We start from the raw sequence: 22894 nt of genomic DNA, 5'->3' as shown, positions 1-22894 counted from the left end.
CTGGAGAACGCGAGTTCAGCAACACGTACTCGGTGGTTCCGATGAGCTGACTTCCTTCTCGATTGTGGAATTTTTGCGGGGATTTGCGAACGGCGTCTGGCGACTGGGTGTTTTCCACCTCAAGAGAGTTTCGCTGTTTCTTCTTCGCGTTCGTTGATGGCAAGCGTGGGAGCGTGGAGTAGGGAGTAGGGGGTTTTTCGTTCTCGTCAGTCAGCCTTCGCTGTTGTCTTTCCTAGGCACGCACGCCGGCAGCGTTTCAATGATCTGCGTTTGTGGATTTAGTCTACTATGTAAAGTAGATACAAGCAATTTCAAATACTTCACACTTCTTCAGGCGGCGTAACCAGCCCGCCAACCCTCTCATATGTCCTACCCTGCTCAGCCGGGGTCTTCTGCATAGCAAAATGCAGCACCATATCCGCCGCCAACTCAGCATCATCATCGGCATCTACAGCCTTCAGGCTCTCCTCTAGCCACTCTGGCGCCTTCCTCGCAAAGAACGTCTTGATGGTCTCCCCGTTCACAAACCGATCAAATTCAAAATGCCCCTGAAACGTGAGCACCTTCCCCTCCTGCATCATCCCCTGATTTGCACACCACGGCGTACTTCCCATCACACTCCACCCATCTGGCAGCGCATCCACATCCGGCACGACCACGAAATCACCGTGCACAAACTGCATCCTCATACTCTCCGGGACCTCGAAGCCCAGCTTAGCAAAATCGGAGCGGAATCTAGCGTCCATGGCTATCTTCTTGACGCCGACCTCCCACCCGCGTGGCTCGGCGTCGACGCGCACAGAATACTGCTTCAGCAATGCTTGCGCGATGATCTGGTGTCCGAAGCACGACCCGAACCATTTCACCTGCGGGTGATCTCGGTACACGTCGACGATATAGCGCTCCAGCTGGTGCACCCAGGGGATGTCGTCGTATGCGGAGCTTATGGAGCCGGTTATCAGGATCAGATCGACGTCGTCCAGAGTCGAGGGGTATTCTAGTTTTCGTGTGTCGTACTCTGTGGACTTGATAACTGTGTGGGGTCGTGTGCGCGTTGCTGCTGCGCTGAGCAGGGCGTGGAAGATCTGCCCGTAGGACGAGGCGCGGGTTGTGGAGACCTCGGGGACGGGGATGTCGGTGTTGAAAATGGCTATGTGGAGGGTTTGGGCCATGTTGTGATGTCGCTCCCCGGAAGTCCTTTTCCTTGCGTTGGTACTTGTGCCTGTAGGTTCGCGTTGTATATGTCGGTCTGCTCAGTTCACGAGGTGGCATCGACATTCGCCATGTCAGTCGCCGAACTCGGGAGGGAGACCGGTGCCGTTGATAACCGCCTTATCTTGATGGCTGTCATTAGTCATATCAGTCATTTCTTGCGTAAAAAGCAGTCACGAGGTGGTGTTGAGGCTTGCATGCTTCTCTTTGAGACCCTTAAGCGTTGAGTGGCAGATTTGAAAGCATCTTCTGGCTGTCGTCTACAAGATGAGGCCATGAAATGAGAGCACACTTGTGCTCGCCGGAACATTTTGAGAGCGCTTGAATTATATCGTCAAGTTGCATCTGATTATAGAGCCATTCGTTTGTTGATGATAGAACCATGGATGTATCGACGAAGTGTGGAGGTTGAGAGGTGAGCTGAGTAAGGTCCCACTTTGAATCTGTGTCAGCTGAGGACGCGCGGAGAGCGCTAACAAAGACGCGTCCCATCGATACCAAACACACGACACCGTCACAGCCCTCCCTTCATCAGCAGTGGTATCGTTGTACGACAAGATCGTCGTCGCCATGCGCTTTCGCGAGCGTATAGACCATACTCGCCCCTTTCTCCTGAGCAACTCGTCCCGCGCGCAACGTGTGCGTTTCTACGACTTGGCCCAGCCCTTGGGCACTTCACGAACAGCGAACAGAGTCCAACCCGAACAGCCTGAGCTTGAGGCGACTTTCCACGAATAGCGATTGCTTTACGTCCCTGCCGAAGCAACAAAGTTGCCGAAGAGCAAGTTTCGATAGTGCTGCGATGTGAGATGGCTCCCACGTGAGAACCCGGTGTTGAGATTGCAGATCACAAATTACTTCCGAGGCTCATCCTCGCAGTCAGATTCGCTGGATACGGAAGGCCTCGATAATGGTGTGGTGGGAAAGACTGGAGAAAGCTGACTTGCATTATCAATACCCCGCATTTTCACTCTCCGCAAAGAGAGCAATTGATCCATGAGCGGCAACAACGCCGACGGTCGGGGCTACCTTTGTACCTTTTTCGAATTACCTCCGAGAAATCGCTCCACGCCAACGGAACCACGACCAGCTGTTAGACTGAAGGAGCCAAATCCTGTACGGCAAGCTCGGCACTTCACAGTGTCCTACACGTCATGACGTCACCGCATCTTCCATCCGCAATTGCAGGCCACCGCAAGACTTCTGTGGTTGCTGGAATTTGGGTGAGTAGAGTAAACCATGAAGATGAACATGTCACTGGGCGAGCTAGCCGCAAGCATCACAATCCGGACCTATTTTCAGCGCCAATGTAGGTACGAGTTGCCGTGATTCGCCAGGTGTTCTCACTGATGGGCTAGTAATCGGTGTGCCTCATGACCTACACGATCAGCATTCAGGCGCTAGAGCGCCGTTCGTCCTTTGGCTGCTCCCCCTGGCTTCCCCAGATTGTATGCCTAGCTCCCATAGGCCAATGCGACCACGATGAGTGTTGAATGGAGATTGCCAAACTATAACTTGGCACCCGCGAACCGCAAATGGGACTGATCATCGATGTGCGACCAGTGCTGAGCCACTCTTGCCAGGGTTCTCTGCACTCACGGAGCTCTCTGCACTCACGGAGCTCCTAGGGATTTGCTTGCAGACGTTTGTCGAGATGCCGAGCAAGTTGAGGAAAACCAGAAGTTTTGGCTCGTGAAGAAGTAATGCCAACCATACTTAAGACTGCTGGAGCGGTAGTTGTCCCTCAGCTTGCCATCGTAGCAATCACTTCCCCATTGCTTCCGAAGAGAAGATTGAGGCTCATTCGTTCGCCATGAAGGTCGCCATACTTCTCTCGTTCTTACCGCTGGCATTCGCTGCTCCAGCTCACATTGAGAAACGCGCTGGGCCTACAGTCGTTGCTCCCTCCCCACAAGCTACAGTGCTCGGTAAGAGCGCCCTCAACGTAGAGTCCTTTAATGCGATTCCCTACGCCCAGCCTCCGGTCGGACAACTGCGGCTCAAGCCACCTCAGCCACTGACCTCCAGCCTGGGTACGATCGATGGTACTGGTATCGCCAGAGCATGCCCTCAATTCTTCTTCTCGGTCGATCCGGCAGCATTCCCCACTAATGTCATTGGCACCATCCTGAACACACCGCTCTTTCAGGCTGTGTCCAATGCTGGAGAAGACTGCTTGACCATCAATGTGCAGCGGCCTGCAGGTACTGCGGCGAACGCCAAGTTACCGGTGCTTTTCTGGATCTTTGGTGGTGGATTCGAATTAGGCGGGTGAGTGCTGCTTGAAAAGGGTGCTCGTTACCACTGAGCTCATCAGCAACTAGGACTGCGATGTACGATGGCACTTCAATTGTAGCCGATTCTGTTGCTCAGGGCAAGCCAGTAATCTTCGTGGCGGTCAACTACCGCGTCGGAGGCTTTGGCTTTCTTCCTGGTAAGGAGATCCTCGCAGATGGATCTTCCAACCTGGGTCTGCTTGATCAGCGCCTGGGTCTACAGTGGGTTGCAGACAATATCGCTGCATTCGGCGGTGATCCCGACAAGGTTACTATCTGGGGCGAGAGCGCTGGTGCAATCTCAGTCCTTGACCAGATGCTACTGTACAACGGAGACCACACTTACAAGGGCAAGGCGCTATTCAGAGGCGGAATCATGAACAGCGGTTCCGTTGTGCCTGCGGACCCCGTTGATTGCCCCAAGGGCCAGCTGGTTTACGATACGGTATGTATTATCTTGAACTTTGGAGGTGTATCGCTGACAAGACTCAGGTGGTCAAGGCTGCTGGCTGCTCGGGTTCATCCGACACCCTCGCCTGTCTTCGCCAAGTTCCCTACAACATGTACCTCCAGGCCGCCAATTCCGTTTCTGGTATTATAAGTTACACCACTGTGAATCTCTCATACCTGCCTCGTCCAGACGGCAAGGTCATTACTCAATCGCCCGAGCTCCTTGTTGCATCCGGCAAGTATGCAAAGGTCCCCTTCATAGTCGGGAACCAAGAAGACGAGGGCACGCTCTTCGGTCTCTTCACATCGAACATTACGACTACCCGCGAACTATCAACGTATCTCTCAACCGTCTTCTTCAACAACGCGCGGCCCGCGCAGATTGATGAACTCATCGGCACCTATCAAACCACCACTGAGGACGGCAGTCCATTCCGCACCGGTGTACTGTGGAACTGGTACCCACAGTTCAAGCGCGTCTCCGCCATCCTCGGCGATCTGACATTTACGCTCACGCGCCGCATATTCCTCGAAGTGACTTCGCAGGTCAACCCAGGCGTAAAATCATGGTCCTACCTCGCGACTTACAACTACGGTACGCCGTTCCTGGGTACCTTCCACGGCTCAGACCTGTTGCAGGTCTTCTACGGCGTCTTGCCCAACAACGCAGCCAAGTCCATCAGGGGCTACTACTTCAACTTCGTCTACAACCTCGATCCCAATGTCGGCATCTCGCTGCCGAACTGGCCGCAATGGAGCACGAGCAAGAAGCTCATCGAGTTCAGAGCGAACAGCAACGCGCAGCTGGACGACAATTTCAGGTCGGACACGTATGACTTTTTGAAGACGAACGTGAACTCTTTCCGTATCTAAGCCCGAAGGGCATGAGGAAGTAGCAGTATGTGAATAGTAATGAAAAGTCATCGAGCACACACCGTCGGATCATCATTGCTCGTATTTTGCGCTACTACAGTGTTCTTCCGCTTTACACATCACAACACACATGCACTTCAACCTATCCTTCTCCAAGACCTCTCCCACCACCGCATCGGTCCCATGTGGCCCCCAGTCGGCAGGCTGATCACTAGGTGCATGGTGTCCACTCCACACTCCTCGCCATACACCATATTCTTCCTCTTCACCATCGTACTCGTGCGGACCCGGTAGCGGTCCGCACGATCCGTGTCTCCTTGGAGTCCCCAGTCGCCTCCCGTCAGGTCGGGGCACATCAATGTAAATAGGTTCGGCAGGCAACGCAGCTTCAGGTCTCATGCCGAAGGGGTCAGTCGGGGGAGGTGGGAGGTTGGAGTAGCTTCGCCGACGTCGGCGCTGGTAGGGAGGGATGGAGCGTTGCATTGGCAGTGTTATCAGTGCCGTTACTGTGGTTTCGGGGCACCGGGTGATCGGTGCTGGTCTGCTGCGGATATTGCGACGCGTTGAAATATGAAGAACTAGGGCGTGAATAGCGGTGAGTTGGGGTTGTGACAGGTCTTTACTGTGGAAGCGTGTGCGTCATGGTCAACCGAATATCATTCAGGAGCAAGATGTCACAAAACGCGAAGTGACGCTGGGCCAGATGACTGTGGCGGCTTCGACCGTCTGACTTTGCAAGTCTTTCTGATTGAAAAGGCATGGTCGAGTGCCTGCCGTAAGTTAGAGGGCTACGAGGAAGATTCCCATTCACCGGCTCTCCAATTCTGGTGTTACGCTACTCATTGCAACGGTCCTTCTTTGACACGGGGGGTCTGGCACTCTCCTATACTCACTGAGAGCTCAATGGTACATGTAGACTTTTGCGCTCAGTAACCTCGGTGCTTGCAGACACGGCATCAGAAAATCCAGCATCTCGAACCAGAAAAGGACAATGGCCGTGTCTATCTGCTTCTTGTTACCAAGGAACGACAGCAACTTGTCAATATTCTCATATCAGACTGATTCGTGCAGCCTTCTAAAAAGACACTTTTTGCATCGGTGGAGCATTTGCATCGGCGGAGCATTTGCATCGGCGGAGCATACAAGTTCAAGACTAACGCCGCGGGATGTCAGGGCGGGTCAGCGTAACCGGGGCGCAGTACATGCTCGTGATCAGGACCCAGCACGCACACGTGGAAGCACAGAAGCGGTATTGTACACGATCCTCTCCACCAGACTATGCAATATGGTACAACAAAATCATCCTACACAACGCTCCTCCTACGCGCTCGCGCTCTTGAACGGATTCACCTTGGCCAGCATCCCCAGCACGCCCGTCTTCTGCTCCGGCTCCTCGAGTCTGGAGTACAGCTGCGTCTTGTCCTCGTCGGTCTCCTGCAGCTCCTCTGGTCTCAGCGCAGCAAGGATTCTGCTGACCTCGTTGCGCTTCTCAATCTCAAACTCCTCGGCCGACAGATACGCCGTCGAGTCCCTGATCCTGTTGATGGCAAGTGTCTCGTGCTCAATGGCTTCGGGCCACGCACCGGCCGCGTACAGGGCGTCCTGCATGTCGGCCCACATGACGCTCACGCCCTCCAGCGTGTAGGGTGTGGGGAGCGGCTTCTTGAGCACTTGCGGCAGAACGGAGCGTGCAATGTAGTGGTCGCGGCTGTCGGCCTGCTGCTTGGCCTCAAAGGCCTCCTCGAGGGTTGCAATCTCGGCCGTGTGGCGTTCGAGCAGGTCGGCATCAACGTCGAGGTGTTCCTGGGAGCGGGTGGGATCGGGGTTCTCGAGCGAGTCGCGGAGGGCGGAGACTTGGGAGTGCAGGTCGTCCAGCCTTTCTTGCGCGCCGGCCTCATTCGCGGGCGCGGCTTTGGCGGCCAGGTCGTCTTGCATCTTCTTGAACTGCTCGGCTTTGCGGAGGGCGTATTGCACGCGCCTGAGGCGGGCCTCGTGGCTGGCGCGCGCGGCTTCGAGGCGTTTCTGGTCCTCGTCCTTCTGCATGTGCTTCATCTTCATCTTCTGCGTGAGGCGGCGGATCTCGTGCTCGAGCCACTTGACGCTGGCTGCCTGCTTCTCCTTCTCGGCCGCGGCGTTTGCGAGGGAGTCGATCGAGGCCCACTTCTTGTCCATGAACTCGCTAGCCTTTTGCTGCTGCTCGGCGAGGGCTGTGGCCATCTGGAGGCCGTGGGCGTGCTGGATGCGCAGGACCTCGGCCAGGTCGGCGCTCATGTTGGCGCGCTGGTCCATGATCTTCTTGATGCGCAGCTCAATCTTCAGCTGCTTCCAGCCCGGGTTCGTCTTCTCCCACGAGACCTCGTGCAGCTTGCGAAACTCACGCAGCTTGCGGAAGGCATTGTGGCCCTGCTCGGGCGTCGCAAACGCGATGACGCAGTGCGGCGTCCACTCGTCCGGCCGCAGCTGGGCGGGGACCGAGTGCTTGCCGATGAAGGGCAGCTGGGCGAGGTGGTGGTCCTGTGACGATCAGCACGTGACACTGGATTTGCCAGCAATCGCTACACGCACGTCCAGCAGCTCCTGCAGCGAGTAGATGACCTGGTTCGTCTTGATGCTGCGGAAGACGTAGATGATCTGGCCGTGGCGCGCGGTGCCCTCGGGGTCGACCACGTCGCGCAGCGTGTACGGCTTGATGGGCCGCACCATGGACTTGCCCGTCGGCAGCGGCTTTGCCTTTGCGTTGACCACCGTCTGGAGCTTGACGTGGCGCGGGTTCGACTGGCGCACCACGTACTGGGCGACCTTGTTCTCCAGCAGGCGGACGCGGCCCGCGTCAATGCCCTCGAACGACACGGGCGCAGGCGGCAGCCTGTACCGCAGGCGGGCGAGGTTGCGGGGCATGGCGGCGGATGCGAGGATGCCAATGGGCGCGGCGGTGACGAAGGGGCAGGCTCAGCGTCGTCGCCCGCCGTCCATATTCAAAAGTCCCAAACTAGAGCGGACCCACTTTGCCGCGGAGGTCGCGCTGCTCTTCCCCGAACACGAGCGCGCAGCACCGCGCATCCCTGCGACTCGACCATGAGGCGTGCGAGAACCGCCCGCATTATTATTGCGCCTGCGACGTCCACAAGATCCGGGAACGCATCCATGCAGGGCGGCTGAGCGCATCACGTCCCTGTTGCGACCACCATGGCTCAGCTTCCGCAGCCGGAGCTGCCGCCTCCGCCGCGTGAGCGGCCCTGGTTGCTGCCTTCTGTGTGTATCGCGCTGCTTCGCGTGGTGCTCCATCTGACCCTGGTAGAATCGCAAGCTCAGACACCTCCAAGGCATCACCATCCGCAACCTCACCCTGTCGCTCGCGCCTGGGAGATCTCGTGGGAAGACCATCGATGATGAGGCATTGCCGAGCACACTCAAGTCGCCGACCAAGACGCTGGCGCTGCGAGAGAGCAAGGCCTTGACCTATTCACGCTCGTCCAGCGACCTGAAGAGCATCGTCGACGACGACGACGGCGACGACAATGACAATGACAACGACAATGACAACGACAATGACAACGCCAACGCCAACGACAACGACAACGACAACGCCAACGACAACAACAACAACAACCGATTCGACCATGGCCGTCTGCGCAAGCCGACAACGCCCACGCGACCAGCTAGGCCAACAAAGGCCCTGCGCCGCCGGTCGACGCTGGAGTGGACCAATGCCAGCCCATTGACTCGCCAGAAGAGGCTGGAGGACATCACAGCAGGACGCATGGCCGACACCTTCTTCACGCTGCACATCGAGGCGCAGACAGAGCCAGTGTATATATCTGAAGTCGCCGAGAAGGCCATGAACCCCAACTTCAAGTTCTTTGACCTAGACCCGTGTGGGCCAGGCGTCACTCGACTCGACAAGCTGACCGTCAAACTGTGGGCCAGGAGCGAGACGATGAGCGACTGGCACTTCTTGGCCGACTACACTGTACACTTTGGGTCGCTGCAATTCATCGGGAAGACCCTGGGCAACTTCAGACATGCATTGCCCCAGAACTGTGTCCTGTTCCACATGACCGACGGCATCTACACCAGCTTTACCGACCTGCCGGTGCAGGCACGGGCCGGCCAGGAGTTGCTCGCGCCGCCCAAAGAGAACCCAGACGGTCGCGTCTTCAGTTCGTCGTCTTACGATGCTCTCATGCGGCTATCGACACTCGACGACTGCATCCAAGATGCCCTGATCACCAGAGATCGAATTGCCGACGAAATCGAGACCATCTTGGAGACGAACAACGAGGCACTCTTGACGGTCGAGCAAGTGCCTGAAGCGGAGGAGAAGCTCAGGACTGTTCAAGCCGCAGTGACCGCTGAGCAGCGCAGGGTCTTTGCAATGCGCCGACGTCGAGACGAACTCAAAGCGAGTATACAGGCAAGAAGAGAGAAGATGCAAGCTGGGCGCGAAAAGGGCGCGCTCATAGCGTCTGAGCTGCCGACGCGTAAAGAACTGTGCAAAGAAACTACTGAAGCACTTGAGACTACAGCAGAAGACATCGCCGGTCAACGAAGACGGATCTGTGAGGACATGCTCAACATCTACCCCATCGATGCCTTAGCGGGCAAGTCGCTTGCCTTTACAATACGAGGCCTCTTACTACCCAAGTCCCACTTCGACGACGCGAATCCAGATGTCACATCTGCGGCCCTCGGCCACACAGCCCAAGTTGTCAGCATGCTGTCGCCTTACTTCTCAGTTCTACTGCCGTACCCAATATCTCTCCACGGCTCGACATCGACCATTGAAGACCCACTAGCGATGGGCCACAACAACGCGAACAACCCCCGTACATACCCTCTTTACACGAAGGGTGTAGTCCGATACCGCTTCGACTATGCTGTATTTCTTCTCAATAAGAATATTGAGATCCTGAGCAACGCCCTCGGCATTCGGCCGCTGGACATCCGACAGACGCTACCGAACCTCAAGTACTTTCTGTATGTGGCCACGGCTGGGAAGGGCGAGCTGCCAGCAAGGAAAGCTGGGGGCATCAAGGGCCTGCTTCGACAAGACGGACTCGGATCTAGGAAGGGTAGCATGGACAGCACGGGGACGGCGAGCAGTTTCGGTGCAGATGCCAAGGGCAGCACAGGGCCGCTGAAGGTTGACCACCTGAGTGCCAACGGCACCCTAACTGGCACTCTGAAGCAGAAGACTAGCATGCTGCCAGGGAGTAGGCTGAGACCCGCTGACTGAGGGAGAGACAAAGAGAAGCACTGTGTATAGCCACGGAAACGATTTGATCCAACCTCCCGTTGGTCTGCGTTTTCACATATCAGCAACATTCGAGTACCATACCTATACCCCGTTTTTATTGCAAGCCTTGACGTGAACCAACTCTTCATGGCACCCCTGCTACACCTGATACTTCCACACCTCGACGACACCCACCACGATGCAGACCACGCCAATACAGCCAGCCAACCCAGGCAGGCTGCTGACGTAACAGCCCCTTTCCCAATGTCACAGATCGATCGACGAGACCTCGTCACCTCGGAGCGTCTTGGCGTCCGATTCGCAAATTGCGGCGGACCCCCGGGACCCACATCTATATCTTGGCCAGGGTCGCTCTTGCAACTTTTAGTCCGCATCCCGCCCGCGCACAACAGTGAAGCTGTACTCTCCTTGTGGCATTTGCTTGTTCACTTGAGACTTGCAGACCGCGCAGGCGACACAAATACACATTGCGCCTAATTCCAGCTTCCTCGAGCATCCCAAGAGCAACCGTTCAGCGCATCCGCGATGACGGAACCCTTTCCCCCTCTCAACGGCGCACTGCCACCAAGCGCCGGCGGAGGAATCGCGAGAAGAAGGAGAAAGAGCAGTGGTCTGGGTGCTGATGTGCCTGGAGACGTCGATGTGCCCAGTTTTGCGACGAGCACGAGACTTGATGGGATTAACATAAAGAGCCCTGTGGAGCTGGTAGGTCGACTTCTGGCGCGTGAGGGGCATTGCCGGCATGCTGTCGCTCAAACCGTTCGCGGTTCTGACTCTCCATAGAAGTCAGACAAGCCCCGGCGCTCGAAACGCCGTACCGTCCGCCGCGGTCTTTCCAAGTTCAAGCGCGCATGCATACGACACACATGGCTGCTACCGCTCATCCTCCTCCTCGCGATCGTCGCGCTGTATTTTGTCAACCCGCACCCCTCGAACCCGATCGCGGCTTGTCTATTCCTCTCGTACCCACTTCCACGCAACGACCCTCTAGTCCCCGCCTCCGTCCGAGCAGACCCCAATGCGCCGACACACTACGGCAAGGGCGCGCGGGACTTCGCATTCGTCGCCTTCTACATCATTGTTCTGACCTTTACGCGCGAGTTCTGCATGCAGCGCCTCATCCGTCCCATCGCCGTTGCCTGTGGGATCAAGGGCCGGGCCAAGCAGAGCAGGTTCATGGAGCAGGCATACACCGCGCTGTACTTCGGTTTGTACGGACCGTTCGGCATTTGGGTCATGAGTCGCAGCCCCGTGTGGTACTTCAACACTACTGGCATGTACGACGGCTTCCCACACCGCACGCACGAGGGCGTGTTCAAAGCGTACTATCTCCTGCAGGCCAGCTACTGGGCCCAGCAAGCCATTGTCCTGCTCCTTATGCTGGAGAAGCCGCGCAAGGACTTCAAGGAGCTGGTCGCGCACCACATCATCACCCTCTCGCTCATCTGGCTTAGCTACCGCTTCCACTTCACCTACATGGGTATCGCCGTGTACATCACTCACGACATCTCCGACTTCTTCCTTGCCGTAAGCAACTATCTTTCTGCCCCCAGCAGATGCGCATGCTAACAACGCCCAGACCAGCAAGATCCTCAACTATGTCGACAGCCCTATCGTCGGCCCTTACTTCTTCGTCTTCATGTGCGTCTGGGGCTACCTGCGCCACTTCATCAACCTCAAGATCCTCTACTCCATCCTCACCGAGTTCCGCACCGTCGGACCCTACGAGCTCAACTGGGAGACCCAACAGTACAAGTGCTGGATCAGTCAGTACATCTCGTTCGCGCTGCTGGCGTCGCTGCAGGCCGTCAACCTCTTCTGGTGGTTCTTCATCTGCAGAATTGCATACAGGTTCATTGTGTACAAGGATGCGGATGACGACCGCAGCGAGTACGAGCCTAGTGAGAGTGAGGAAGCGGAGAGGAAGGAGTTTGTCAAGGAGAACGGCGATGTTGCTGGGAACGGAGTGAAGAGGACCATCTCGAACGTCGATGCACCCAGCACCCCCGTACAGACCAAGGAGGCAAAAGACCCGGAGACTATTGGGTCGAGGGTCAAGCAGAGGAAGAAGGGCGGCCAGTAAGCGTAATCTACGACTTACCTGACTCTGGGTAGGGGAGTGCAGAACGGGCCAAGGAGAGAGCAGAGAGCACACGGCAGAAGAACAAGGGGACAAGGAAGATCTCATAGCGAGCGTATAGCCTGGAGCAGGGTTCGCGGCGGATGATCTGATTGATTGGAAAATACCTGAGCAATGGTTCTCTGTACCATGGACGGATGAAAAAGTTCGTTCTGCTTGGAATGTGACGCAGCGGATTAAAGGGGCTACATACTTGTAATTCATGAGCTTGATGACGATGAGCAATGAACTTCGACAGGGTACTGTTCATCCTTGAGTACGCGAAGCGGTGAGGACCTGATGTGTCAGGTCCAGTGAAGGGCTGCCACCACAGTCGACCGGGCTGTTCCGCAGGAATCTAGGAGCTGTGCATCGAGATTGTAGCGTCACATTGCACCTAAATTCAACCAAACGAAAGTAGAGAAGCAGAGATTCACCATGACACAGATGCTGTTGGCCAACCTCACCCACCCACGAGCCCACGAAAACAGCATCCGTTGTTGAGCAACCCGCAGCCTCCGGAAGTGGCGCTGGTGCGCTCTGCAACGTCCATCTGCGCCGATCCCTCAGCTCCAGGCTGGCTCGGCGGCTCTCCGGCCGTCGACGGGCCGCAGAAGTACTCAGCGCAGCGCTCCTTCGCACGCATTTTCTCTGCAAGGACTTTACGGCGATGGAAAAGCGAAGCGTGGTTCGCCTTGCTCGTGCGATGAGAACGCTGGGAATAGGGATGCAAGAGTCGATGCGTTTGGCGGGTTCCCCGGATTGATGCGAGTCTGGGGTACTTTGTCTACAAGTAGCAATTCCGCTCCAGGGCGCAACGCTTGTCTGCTTCCAGCCCATCTTGGACCGCTCGCCGCCCCTTGCGCTAGCAAATTTGTTCCTCGCGCCTTCGGTCGCGGCGTCGCCTCCCTTTTGAGCGCGCCTTGTGCCCCGTATTTAAATGCACACGGACTTCCCCACACTCTCGCTCTTACCTACATCGCAGCATTTACATTCACTTTGGCATTGACTGTTCACTGTTCGCTCAAAAGTCTCTTCGATTCGATTGCTCTTTGTCACACGCACGCGTATAAAGCATCACCATCAGCATCAACATCACTCAGCGTTTACGCCACTGCACACACACACACAGCACAAAGTCCCCCGAGTCGCCCTTGCACCTCACACACGATCTTTCCAACTGCACAACACCCCACATACAAAAAATGTTCTCCCGCATCGCCACCCGCGCTCCTCGCGCTTTCGTCCGCTACAACTCGTCTTCTTCCACAAGCCGCGCTGCGCGCGTTGTTGAGATGGCCGGTCAGGTCGAGAAGCCAAGTACGTATGACACCGAGAAGCCCTGCTTCTTGCCGAGCCTACTCACTCCGCCGAGCATGCTCACTTCGTTCGCAATGCTAACAATTCCCAGGCGCTCTCGAAGCCTCCGTCCCCGTCATGTGGGCTGTCTGCGGCGCGCTGACGTACACTGCGTGGAACAGAATGGATGGACGTCAGGGCGATGAGGTCGAGAAGTTGATCATTGTTTAGATCGCTTTGGCGCTTTTCGCCCTGGTGTTTTGTATGTTCGCTGTTGGTGGCGACTTCTTCTCGTTTGTCTGCATAGACGCGCGGCATTGCGTTTAGACTTCTTCTTTGGGCTGCATTGGGATACGGGTTGGGCTTGGGAACGGATTGCGTTGCATGTGCATGGATGGGTTAATAACTACAATATTGGGCATGGGAATACGAACGGAATACTACTGCATGTTCATGCAGACCTCACCACATCTCACCACTCACTCATTGCTCCTCACTTTGACGCCGTAGCCCATCAAGCTCTGGAGTGTACCAATGACCGTCGCCGTACAAGTCTACGCATGGCAGGTACGATGAGCGCGGCTTTGCCTCTTCATTAGTCGAACCATGAGTTCATACACTATGGCATAACTGCAGCAAACTTCGCCCAAACACTCGCACTCTCGCATGCCAAAAAGTCGCCCAGGCCCAACCCTTTAGATGCGCTCTGACCCATCATCTTTGCAACCTCCCGATCGAACTCAGCATTTCGCCACAGCGCAAATGCCGGTCCCGCAACAAACAATCCCGCAAATGCGCCCATCAGCACGCCCGCAATGACGTTACTCGGTCTCCCGCCATCGATCGGCGGCAAGAACCGCCAGCTGACCGCAGCCCAGATGATGCAAAAAATAGGATATATAACAACCAACGGTATAGGCATATTCTCAATCCGAGTCGCACCGTGTATGAGCAGCACAAGAGCCTCGAGGCCGAGCAGCAGACACGCCCCCGCATTCCACGCGTTGAACGCTACGAATGCCCACGCTCCCCATTTCCGACCGAGCACAGCGCCGTAGCGAGCCTTGTAGTCGAAAGTTAGACTCAGCGCGGACACACCTATTGCGAGGGCGCGCACGCACTGGTTTATCCCTGAGCTGGCTGAGGTGAGGTGCACGCAGACCCAGATCGTCTGCGAGATGGGGGTGTAGACGGCGCTCCATGTCCAACCTAGCCAGCCGAATACCCCTACAGACTGGTCTACCTTGCCGAGCATGGGGAGCTTTGAGGATGAGCTGGAATGTGATGGTTTGCTGGATGGCTCTTGCGGTACATGTGCCGAGTATTGCGGTGGATTCTCGATGTCTGCGACTAGATTTGTCTGGGACTCTGCGGTGTTGTTCAAGGCCGTGCTTTCTCCTCTTCCTCCTTCTTCTTCTCCAACCGCGCTCAATGGAATGTTCTTGTACTCTGTGTTGACTGCGTCGAAGTTTGTGCCGGCTTTGATGGTCAAGTACAGCTCGTAGGCGCCAGCAATCAATATGCGGATGACGGAAAGCCAGGAGATCCACCCAGTAATGAAGGCGATCAATGCCCCAGAGCAGAGACCGTTGACGACAGAGCCGATAAAAGCGCTGAGCATGGTGCCGAAGGCAGCCGCAGACGGGGAGAGTTCACACGACATCGTTGCACAGAGTTTTTGGAGAGGTAACGGTGGATGTCTAGAGCACGATCGGGGCTATTTGCTCGAGCAAGGCTCCCACGTCGTTGTTATATCCCAGTTTGGTTGTTGTGGCTGTGACGATCTGACTGGAAAGTAAATATAGTGTAGTGGCACGCCTTACAATATCTCATTTTTGCTGACATGTCCACGTCAGCCACAAACATCACACGTAGCGCCCAGACCTTTCACAGCCCCGTCCATAGTGAGCAGCATACCTGAACTGTCGAACCCGTCTTTTCCTAGTTACAAATCTATGTAATCACTTTTCCTGCGATAGCGATGCCATGGCTCTTATGTTCGGCGCTTTCGAACACGCACAGCGATCTTATCCAGTGGCTTCACTGTGCCGTATGCAAACGCGCGCAGAGGAGGCAACACTGCATCTACTTCCTCGGCGTCGCTCAACTGAATCTCGAATTCGGCAAAAATCACCGCCAGCGTCGCCGTTTGCATGGCTGAGATGAAGCGGGAGCCCGGAAACTGATCGCACGCGGTAAGCGTCATGATAAGATCTCCAAATTCTCCAGCATCGGACTCGTTTGTTTCTTCCACGCCAGCAGGTCTCTTGTTCCTACTCTGCTCAGGCAAAGTAAAGCGCTCGGCCCAGAACTCTTCGAGTGGCCTTTCCAAAGCTCGGGGCTGAGCTTTCTTCCACACGTCGGTATTGAGGGCGATATCATGAGAGAACATGGCCACTGTGGCTCCTTTGGGTAGCGACCATTGTTTGTCCAGTGGGAAGCCGTCAGTCTCGTTGGTACGCATCACACAGGCTGCTGTCCGAAGCCTGCGAACTTCGGTCTGGAGTGACCTGACGCCCGGGTCCTGAACCAATCCGAGAACGTCGTACTTGTGTATAATGGGGGAAAAGTGCTGGGCAATGGTAGCTGTCATGTTGCGGGTAAGATGTGACTTTCGCAAGGTTTCGATCGTTGTCCAGAAGGTAGAGGATAATAGTTCGGTGCTGGTTCTACACCCTTTGTTAGCCTACAGTAATAATTTATCTCCAACCAAAGGAAGCAACGCACGCATGTGTGATGCCCAGTACCTCTGCAGCTGTACCCTTTAGCATGTAGTATTTGCGCTTGGAGATGCTGTGGCATTGATTGATGTGTTCTCGAACGACGAGTAATCCTGTTTTCTCGTCCCATGTTGGATAGACGGTGGCTGATTCCCTGCCCTGTTCCGTTTCATCGGTGTCCGACTCACCGCGACCCATGGGTACCCAATTCTTCATGCCCTCAAGCAAGCGGTCGCGCGGCTTCGCTGCACTGGAAACCATGACACGAGGCATGCCAGACACAAAGCCTTCTGTTGCAGCGTTGAAGTCGATGTAGTCGCGCACCATCCTAGGATATTGCTTCAACAGTACAGATCCGAAGAGCGTCTGGATCGTGCAGCGCACGATCACCAACTGAAAGAACGACCACAGATCTTCGATGCGCGTCCAGGTATCATACTGAAACATCTTGTCGTGCATGTTTGCAGACAAGATAGAGATGTAAATGTCGATACTCGACGTCAAAGCAGCGTCGGAGATATGGAAACAACCGTCATTGGGTAGACTCTCCTTGGCCTCCTCGTGATTTCTGGCTTCGCTCTTATGAGAATGACTATCGGCATCTGGTGATCCGAACAGCTTGTCAGACATCTCGACTCTGGCAGCTCTGGTGGTCAGATGGTCTTTGGCTTCTAATACCCTTCGCATGTGCGTGGGATCTCGCAAAACGACATAAGAGCGCAGCCCCGCTCGAACTCTAAACGGAGCGAACGCACCATAATCTTTGCTACAGGTTCTGTGAGCGCAATTCATACCAAATAGTCGCGCCACTACTTACATAAGCTCCGCAAAGTATCTTCGAGCGCCCAATTGAGCAAAGGCAGCGGCGCTGAATAGCCCAGGGACGAAATATGGTATCGTGGGTGGCTCTTTGCCAGTCAACTTGCTGTTGGACCGTCGGATGAATAAAGTTGAAGTTGTATAGTAAGTCAAGAATGGTAAGATGACAATGGAGGCGACGACCAGTAGAGTAAACGACATATTGGTAGAGATGGATTTCAAATTCGCATGATGGCAATAAGGCTCACAGACTTAAGTGGAAACAAAAGACGATGCTGCAAATGCCAAAAGCATTAGCTTCAGTGGTGGTTTGGATGGTAGAGAAGACGGTTGGTTCGGGAAGCCACGGTTCGCTTGCGCGGTTCATCTTCGGGCGTCCCCCCTGGCTTTGTCGTCTTAGGTCTAGCCTCCGCTTCTTAAGTAGGTCGCAGAAAAGGCCGGCTACAGCTGCACAATCTTGCAACCTTCAGAATCACTAGGTTGCGAGGCACTTGAAAATAACTGACAACCAATCCCTAGGTTCTTAGGAAGTTTAACCTGCACCTGGTCTTTGGTGATACATAACTTAACGTAAGAGCCCGCCCTTTCGAGATCTCCACCGCCATATCTACAACGATTGGTTTATTCAAGTGTCATATTATGTTTTCATTAGGCTTACTGCTATAAAATAGCCCTGTACTCGTGCTGAAATATATCAGGTATATGTACTTGGAAACAAATCGCTGATCTCGAGTCGTAATCATCGTAATAATTTACAAACGGTGCTGCTTGCCATTTCCAACTCAATCTAGACATCAATCTTCTCAGACCTGCCATCGCGAGTGTACCTTGACATGCTCGAACCACGGGTCTCTCTGTTGGTGCTGTGGCCGTGGAAAGTAGGTCTATCGTTAAGAGTCTTACTGAAGTTCATAGCACCGAGGAGCACCAGTCCAAGGATGGCAAGGTTGGATAGTTCGCCGAAGATGATGAACAAGAAGGCAAGGGCCTGGTTGGTGGTACGAGACCAGCTGTTGACGTCGTAGTAGAGCATAACGATCTGAGCAACATTAAAGGCGTTACGGACCCAGACGATAGGTAGGATCATAAAGACGAAGGAACCGAGGATGCGCTTGGTGTCGGAGACAGTCTGCATGATCATGTCAGTGTGAGTTCGAACCTGTGAAGTAGGAATGCTTACGCCTCCGAGACCATTCTTCTTGACACCAGTCAAGCATAGAGCAGCTTCCATGGTCGCGCTGGTCGATGCGGCAATCGTGACCGCAATGTAGGTAACAAAGATCGTGCGTGTGATGTAGCTCGAGCTGAGAATAGACAGGAAGTACAGGGCAGAGTTACCATTGCCACGACGAATATACGCAAGACTCCAAGCACTGCTCATTGTTAGCTATGGTCGTTCTGTGACTGCGTCGCACTTACGCAAATCCAAAACCAAGCATAGCCAATATCCAAAACTGGTTCCAGATCCATGAGATGAATCCAGGAAACTTGATACCGGTTGCGTTGCACTCAAGGTGGTTGGCATGCACCCAGATAGCACCAACGATGCTAACGTTGACCAAAATGCTAGCAAAATGGTAGAGGAAGGAGAGAATAGAAATTTCTTTGCCATAGCTGACACCGGCCACCGAGTTCGCTGCTCCGTAAGAGGGGTACGAGTACATTGAGGTGATCGAAAAGGGCGAATTAACTCTGGTCTGGAGAGCAACAATAGCGGCCTGCGCAGCGTATGCCACCATCAGATTGAACAGTCCAGAAATGAGCCAGAAGTGCGTGCCCAGACTGGAGTGTCGAGGTGCACCAGCATTATGCGAGAAACGCTTCCATCCACCTGGACGACTGGTGCCACTCTTCAGCTGCTTCAGAAATACCAAGCCAGCGGTGACGAGCATGAGCAAGGCCAAACCAGCTGTTGCTGTGTGAAGGGCAAAGATTGCCTGAACTGTGCTGGTCGCACTGGTGATGGCCATTGTGAGTGTGGATGGACTTATTGGTGCCGCAAGGTCTAATGGTTATGTAAAGTGTATTTACTTCACATCTCAGGAAGCACACAAGGACTTTATTGCGAAAGCCACATGCACGCTGTCATACACCACGATTGGACTACGCAACTCACTATGACAGATGGCTACCGTCAAAAGCAAGGACACCTCGATTCGAATGGACACAGAAGCCATCGTCTCCAGACTAGTCCGTTTAGTCCTCTTCGATGCTCTTGGGGTGTGCGATCAGAGACTGTTACTCATCGTCCGGTGTGAGTGACTACAATGAATGACGTTGAGCCGCGGGATGGGCGGAAGTGACGTGGTGCAGCATCTCCGAGGACATTACCGCAAGCTTAAATTTTGTCAAGACGCTTTGGAAGATCTCTGAATCAACACTTTCTGGTAGGTCTGCCTTGTCGTTGCTGCTGATTGTCAGTTCAGAGTGGAGTGGCTTGTCGGATAGCGGAGTTCACGACCCGTCCATTGCAGCACCATCCAGGTTTTCGCAGCGATGTTCGCTTGGGAACTGATAGAAGCGCCCGACCAGCTTCTTCAAGCATGATATTAGACACTGAGATAATCGCCATTGCATGCCTCATGTGAAGGCGTCGCAGCTCAGAACCGCTACGCGAATTCGAGTTCTTCGCCCGAGGAGTGCTTCACCAGCTCCGCACAAAACTATGGCAGACGACAATTATGCAAATACCTGGGCGATCCCCACCGACAAGAACTTTGGGTGAAATGAGAGTTGCGATGGTTGATGTCACCGCTGGACAAGCTCTACTCTTAGCGGCGGCAGCTATGTACGACTAGCCCGCATCCCTTGTCGATCCACCTCTAGAGTAGCCTCGTGTCCCTCAGCATGTGCGACCCTCATCACCTCATATTCAAACGCTGTCATGACTTCTGAGAAGTACATTGAAGGTTTGAGAGGATGATAGGGGCAGTAGCAAGCTACCTGACAATCGGTTCGACCACGTGGAGTCACATGCTTCGTATTGGCTAAAATTAGCTCGCGTCTGGAGCCTTTTCCGCAAACATCCTGAACGCGTTCAACCGTGTCAAGATGTTCTGCAGTTGCACCTCCACCATCCCCTGCAAACCATCATGATACTCAGGGCAATCACAGTCGCAAGCCTGCTCGGCGTGGCCGCACGGGTCAGCGCAGACGTCGCTCCAGACATCACCACCCTGGCCGTAGGCTACAACTACATCGCCAAGCTCCCCTGCGTAGACTGCCCATACCTATACCAGGATACCTCAAACGGCGAAAACGGACCGTGGACAGATCGCATCGATAACAATGCCTTGCTCTTGAACATATCGCTACCATTGGACGCGACCCATCTGTCCATTAACAACGCACCCCTGCTCTCCGGCTCGTCCTTCCTCCCCCGGATCTACGCTTCGCAAGTGCTCCAGGACTACTCCACCGAAGATCTCCACGCAAAGATATCAGACAGTGAACTGGACACCGCAGGTCCTTCTCTCGGCCTCTCGTACGGCACCTCGCTACACCAGATCAAAAACTCCACCGCGCTAGTGTACCGCTTCAACATTTTCAGCCTGTATTTCGCCCGGACCAGTCCAGCAACACGCATCTCGCTTTCCAACTCACACCAGAAAGTGCTCGAGATCATCTTCCTCCCTCACCCGCTACACAGCGTTGGCGACTCAGGCCCAGGCTGGGAGATCGTTCATATCCGACTGAGTGAGCGAGACAAGAAGGGGAGCAGGAGGAGAATGAAAACGATGATGTTTGAGGATTGGGATGAGTTTGGACGGAAGGGGAGTCCATTGCATCTCGTCTCCAGCTCCTCGAGCGGGGTCGCGAAGTATGCCGCTTCCGGAATCTGGAGTCTGAGTATCACGATCCTAGGGTTCATGGTTGCGTTTGTCGTGATAGTGCTTGGGGTTGTGTATATCATGGAGTGGTACTCCGGAGAGTATGATAAAGCCCAGAGTGGGAAGAATCGGAGGAGTGCGAGTAAAGGAAGTGGTAACTGGACCGATGTGGAGGCGGCGAAGGAGAGGATTTTGAGTGTGAGTGAACTAGGGATGAGGGCCGGTGGGAGTGTTGTTGGGGTAGGGAAAAGTGACTGATGAGAGAAAGAAATTAGAGTAAGAATGGGGAAATGAGTCCATGAACGCTAAGCCGTGATAAACGCTGTAAAGTCTGCCAATGCTGCATCTGTATGTGCCCTGTTCCCGTCTTCCAATGTGTTTGTATGCCGCAGTGCGTCATAAATAAGCCCCGCGTACCTGTGTGTGCGCTTCGTTGATGTCCACTTGGGCTGCTTAAATGTCCCTATCCGAGAAAGCAGTTGCATGCTCCTGCATGAGCATATCCATGAGGGCAACCCCATCCGTCTCGCCGCCGCCATCAGCAAAGATATCATCATCCAAGTCAGACACGATGTTGCTGGGAGCATCAAGTGTGTCTCGAGATGCATTCCTGCGGACTTGTCAGCCACGAGTACCCAAAGACGTCAAGTTGAGAAACACTCACGCCCCCTGCTGGACAAACCAACCGCCGTCTTTCCTCGCCAAAGCCCCACGAATAGTCGCACAGCCCCTCAAGGCTCCATCACACTCTCCACATTCAGCCTTCAGATACCGCTCCACCTCCCCGATCTTCTTCATTATCGCAGCATCACCCCGCTCCAGCGCTGGATCGACATGCTTCTTGACAGTAATTGCCCCGATCTCAATAATCTTCCTGCTCCGCTCCATCTGCTCCGGCGGCATGTGTCTGAACATAATGTCACCCGCATATCCATCGTGCGCCGGCCACTGCCGCTGCGCCGCAGGACGATGGTAGCGCGGACTGTCCGGCGAAATTGGATCGCCGATACGCGTGGGTACCATACCATTGATGTTATACGGCACGCTGGTTGGAATGTCTTCGCTGGAGTGATGACCCCTGCTAGTTGTGTCTTGTGAAGTACTTCGACTGTGGCGCCCAGCGCGGCGCTTGTGGGCATGCCCAGGGCTTCCTGAGCGCGCTCTTGGGATTTGAAGACGCATGAGTATTGGGTTTAGGGAATGGGTGCTCGAGGCAGCCGTGTAGTCGATCACACCTTGGCTGAGAGAGCGGCGGCGCGTGTTCCCAGGTGCTGGGTGGGAGGGTTGGAGATACGAAGTGTTTATATGGGAACGGACAGGCTGTGGGCGATGACGAAAAGTCAGGCTGACGTCTTGAATGGCATCTAGACATTGTTGCTGCTCGACAGGATACGGATGTGGAGTGTTTGGGTCTGGCGTTGGGTATCCGGTGGAGGACTGTCCAAAGTTGAAGTCGGAGAACTCAGGAGTCGGAGCTGAAGTAGCAGCTACAGAATCTGGTGGTGTATAGTATTGTTGAAGGCCAAAGTCTCCTGCAGCTTCGGGGAACGCCTCAGTGTATGCGGTCTGATCATAACCAACTGTGTTGAAGAGCTGGTCTAGTTGAGCTTGTGTGAAGAGGTCTTGATCCGTCAATAACGGATCAGAGAACCCCACAATTGACTGAGACATGCTGTATAATCCCGAGGCTACCAGGCTGTGCAACACCGCGTGGTATCGAACGATGGTTTGGGTTCGGAAGGATGCCAAAGATTGTTACACGGAGGAATGACTGAGGAGTAGGAATGACCAGATATAGTGATCATGTCGTCCTTGCGCTGGCCATGGCTGAGACAAGGAGAGAAAGAGCAGTTTGTGCGGAGCACCTAGCGATGAGGCCAACGAAGTAACGGGTCCTTGCGCGCAAGTGTGCATAAATGGCAAACAACACAGCGGGACATTCCGGCCTACTGCATGTCGCGAGAGCAGCGCTTCGGCGACCTGGGGAAAGGTGCTGAGCATTGAGGCGGTGCTGGGCGACAGTCTCGCCTTGTTTGCAC

The 22894-nt window shown here is 54.8% G+C and overlaps 12 protein-coding genes across 12 annotated transcripts; 5 read left to right on the top strand and 7 right to left on the bottom strand.

Annotated features, from left to right (window-relative positions):
- Nucleotides 1–247: 247 nt before the first annotated feature.
- M421DRAFT_421432 (class I glutamine amidotransferase-like protein) lies at nt 248–1611 on the bottom strand. Its single transcript, XM_033592829.1, has one exon. It carries the CDS (start codon nt 1170–1172, stop codon nt 321–323), a length of 852 nt encoding a protein of 283 aa, XP_033447846.1. The 5' UTR covers nt 1173–1611; the 3' UTR covers nt 248–320.
- A 1414-nt stretch (nt 1612–3025) lies between these two features.
- On the top strand, nt 3026–4811 carry M421DRAFT_101565 (alpha/beta-hydrolase; the record flags this gene model as incomplete). The annotated part of the gene is made up of 3 exons (XM_033586655.1): nt 3026–3483; nt 3537–3933; nt 3981–4811. The coding sequence occupies 3 exons, from the start codon at nt 3026–3028 to the stop codon at nt 4809–4811; spliced, it is 1686 nt and encodes a 561-aa protein (XP_033447845.1).
- Nucleotides 4812–6131: 1320 nt separating this feature from the next.
- Nucleotides 6132–7709, bottom strand: M421DRAFT_5874 (uncharacterized protein; the record flags this gene model as incomplete). The annotated part of the gene is made up of 2 exons (XM_033595629.1): nt 6132–7325; nt 7377–7709. 2 exons carry the CDS (start codon nt 7707–7709, stop codon nt 6132–6134), a joined length of 1527 nt encoding a protein of 508 aa, XP_033447844.1.
- Nucleotides 7710–7997: 288 nt separating this feature from the next.
- M421DRAFT_64921 (UV radiation resistance-associated gene protein) lies at nt 7998–10047 on the top strand (the record flags this gene model as incomplete). The annotated part of the gene is made up of 3 exons (XM_033596205.1): nt 7998–8063; nt 8110–8304; nt 8449–10047. The coding sequence occupies 3 exons, from the start codon at nt 7998–8000 to the stop codon at nt 10045–10047; spliced, it is 1860 nt and encodes a 619-aa protein (XP_033447843.1).
- Nucleotides 10048–10448: 401 nt separating this feature from the next.
- On the top strand, nt 10449–12567 carry M421DRAFT_421429 (longevity assurance proteins LAG1/LAC1). Its single transcript, XM_033592828.1, has 3 exons — nt 10449–10773; nt 10852–11595; nt 11648–12567. Exons 1-3 carry the CDS (start codon nt 10594–10596, stop codon nt 12149–12151), a joined length of 1428 nt encoding a protein of 475 aa, XP_033447842.1. The 5' UTR covers nt 10449–10593; the 3' UTR covers nt 12152–12567.
- M421DRAFT_393125 (uncharacterized protein) lies at nt 12455–13027 on the bottom strand (the record flags this gene model as incomplete). Its single annotated transcript, XM_033590041.1, has 1 exon — nt 12455–13027. The coding sequence occupies one exon, from the start codon at nt 13025–13027 to the stop codon at nt 12455–12457; it is 573 nt and encodes a 190-aa protein (XP_033447841.1).
- Nucleotides 13028–13107: 80 nt separating this feature from the next.
- On the top strand, nt 13108–13988 carry M421DRAFT_421428 (uncharacterized protein). The gene is made up of 2 exons (XM_033592827.1): nt 13108–13507; nt 13599–13988. Exons 1-2 carry the CDS (start codon nt 13393–13395, stop codon nt 13715–13717), a joined length of 234 nt encoding a protein of 77 aa, XP_033447840.1. The 5' UTR covers nt 13108–13392; the 3' UTR covers nt 13718–13988.
- A 117-nt stretch (nt 13989–14105) lies between these two features.
- On the bottom strand, nt 14106–15149 carry M421DRAFT_64734 (uncharacterized protein; the record flags this gene model as incomplete). Its single annotated transcript, XM_033596188.1, has 2 exons — nt 14106–14786; nt 14838–15149. 2 exons carry the CDS (start codon nt 15147–15149, stop codon nt 14106–14108), a joined length of 993 nt encoding a protein of 330 aa, XP_033447839.1.
- A 330-nt stretch (nt 15150–15479) lies between these two features.
- Nucleotides 15480–17226, bottom strand: M421DRAFT_64809 (uncharacterized protein; the record flags this gene model as incomplete). Its single annotated transcript, XM_033596196.1, has 3 exons — nt 15480–16155; nt 16214–16972; nt 17024–17226. The coding sequence occupies 3 exons, from the start codon at nt 17224–17226 to the stop codon at nt 15480–15482; spliced, it is 1638 nt and encodes a 545-aa protein (XP_033447838.1).
- Nucleotides 17227–17812: 586 nt separating this feature from the next.
- M421DRAFT_64628 (uncharacterized protein) lies at nt 17813–18995 on the bottom strand (the record flags this gene model as incomplete). Its single annotated transcript, XM_033596180.1, has 3 exons — nt 17813–18154; nt 18206–18398; nt 18445–18995. The coding sequence occupies 3 exons, from the start codon at nt 18993–18995 to the stop codon at nt 17813–17815; spliced, it is 1086 nt and encodes a 361-aa protein (XP_033447837.1).
- Nucleotides 18996–19952: 957 nt separating this feature from the next.
- Nucleotides 19953–21144, top strand: M421DRAFT_421426 (uncharacterized protein; the record flags this gene model as incomplete). The annotated part of the gene is made up of 1 exon (XM_033592826.1): nt 19953–21144. A coding segment is annotated over exon 1 (992 nt), but the record flags the coding sequence as incomplete, so codon positions are not given.
- A 66-nt stretch (nt 21145–21210) lies between these two features.
- M421DRAFT_170563 (uncharacterized protein) lies at nt 21211–22663 on the bottom strand. The gene is made up of 2 exons (XM_033587771.1): nt 21520–22663; nt 21211–21465 (listed from the first exon to the last, which is right to left on the bottom strand). The coding sequence occupies exons 1-2, from the start codon at nt 22524–22526 to the stop codon at nt 21309–21311; spliced, it is 1164 nt and encodes a 387-aa protein (XP_033447835.1). The 5' UTR covers nt 22527–22663; the 3' UTR covers nt 21211–21308.
- Nucleotides 22664–22894: the final 231 nt, after the last annotated feature.

Source organism: Didymella exigua, assembly GCF_010094145.1.
Source record: "Didymella exigua CBS 183.55 unplaced genomic scaffold M421scaffold_16, whole genome shotgun sequence".
Classification (NCBI taxonomy): domain Eukaryota; kingdom Fungi; phylum Ascomycota; class Dothideomycetes; order Pleosporales; family Didymellaceae; genus Didymella; species Didymella exigua.
Note: the sequence above shows the minus strand (reverse complement) of the source record. Positions and strands in the feature narration are given on the sequence as shown.

Coding starts and splice junctions, on each gene's coding strand:
- M421DRAFT_421432 (XM_033592829.1), bottom strand. CDS start 1,172: ATGGCCCAAACCCTCCACATAGCCATTTTCAACACCGACATCCCCGTC.
- M421DRAFT_421429 (XM_033592828.1), top strand. CDS start 10,594: ATGACGGAACCCTTTCCCCCTCTCAACGGCGCACTGCCACCAAGCGCC. Junction 10,774..10,851: donor TAAAGAGCCCTGTGGAGCTG/GTAGGTCGACTT, acceptor GACTCTCCATAG/AAGTCAGACAAGCCCCGGCG. Junction 11,596..11,647: donor TCTCCGACTTCTTCCTTGCC/GTAAGCAACTAT, acceptor AACAACGCCCAG/ACCAGCAAGATCCTCAACTA.
- M421DRAFT_421428 (XM_033592827.1), top strand. CDS start 13,393: ATGTTCTCCCGCATCGCCACCCGCGCTCCTCGCGCTTTCGTCCGCTAC. Junction 13,508..13,598: donor CGGTCAGGTCGAGAAGCCAA/GTACGTATGACA, acceptor AACAATTCCCAG/GCGCTCTCGAAGCCTCCGTC.
- M421DRAFT_170563 (XM_033587771.1), bottom strand. CDS start 22,526: ATGTCTCAGTCAATTGTGGGGTTCTCTGATCCGTTATTGACGGATCAA. Junction 21,466..21,519: donor TGGTTTGTCCAGCAGGGGGC/GTGAGTGTTTCT, acceptor ACAAGTCCGCAG/GAATGCATCTCGAGACACAC.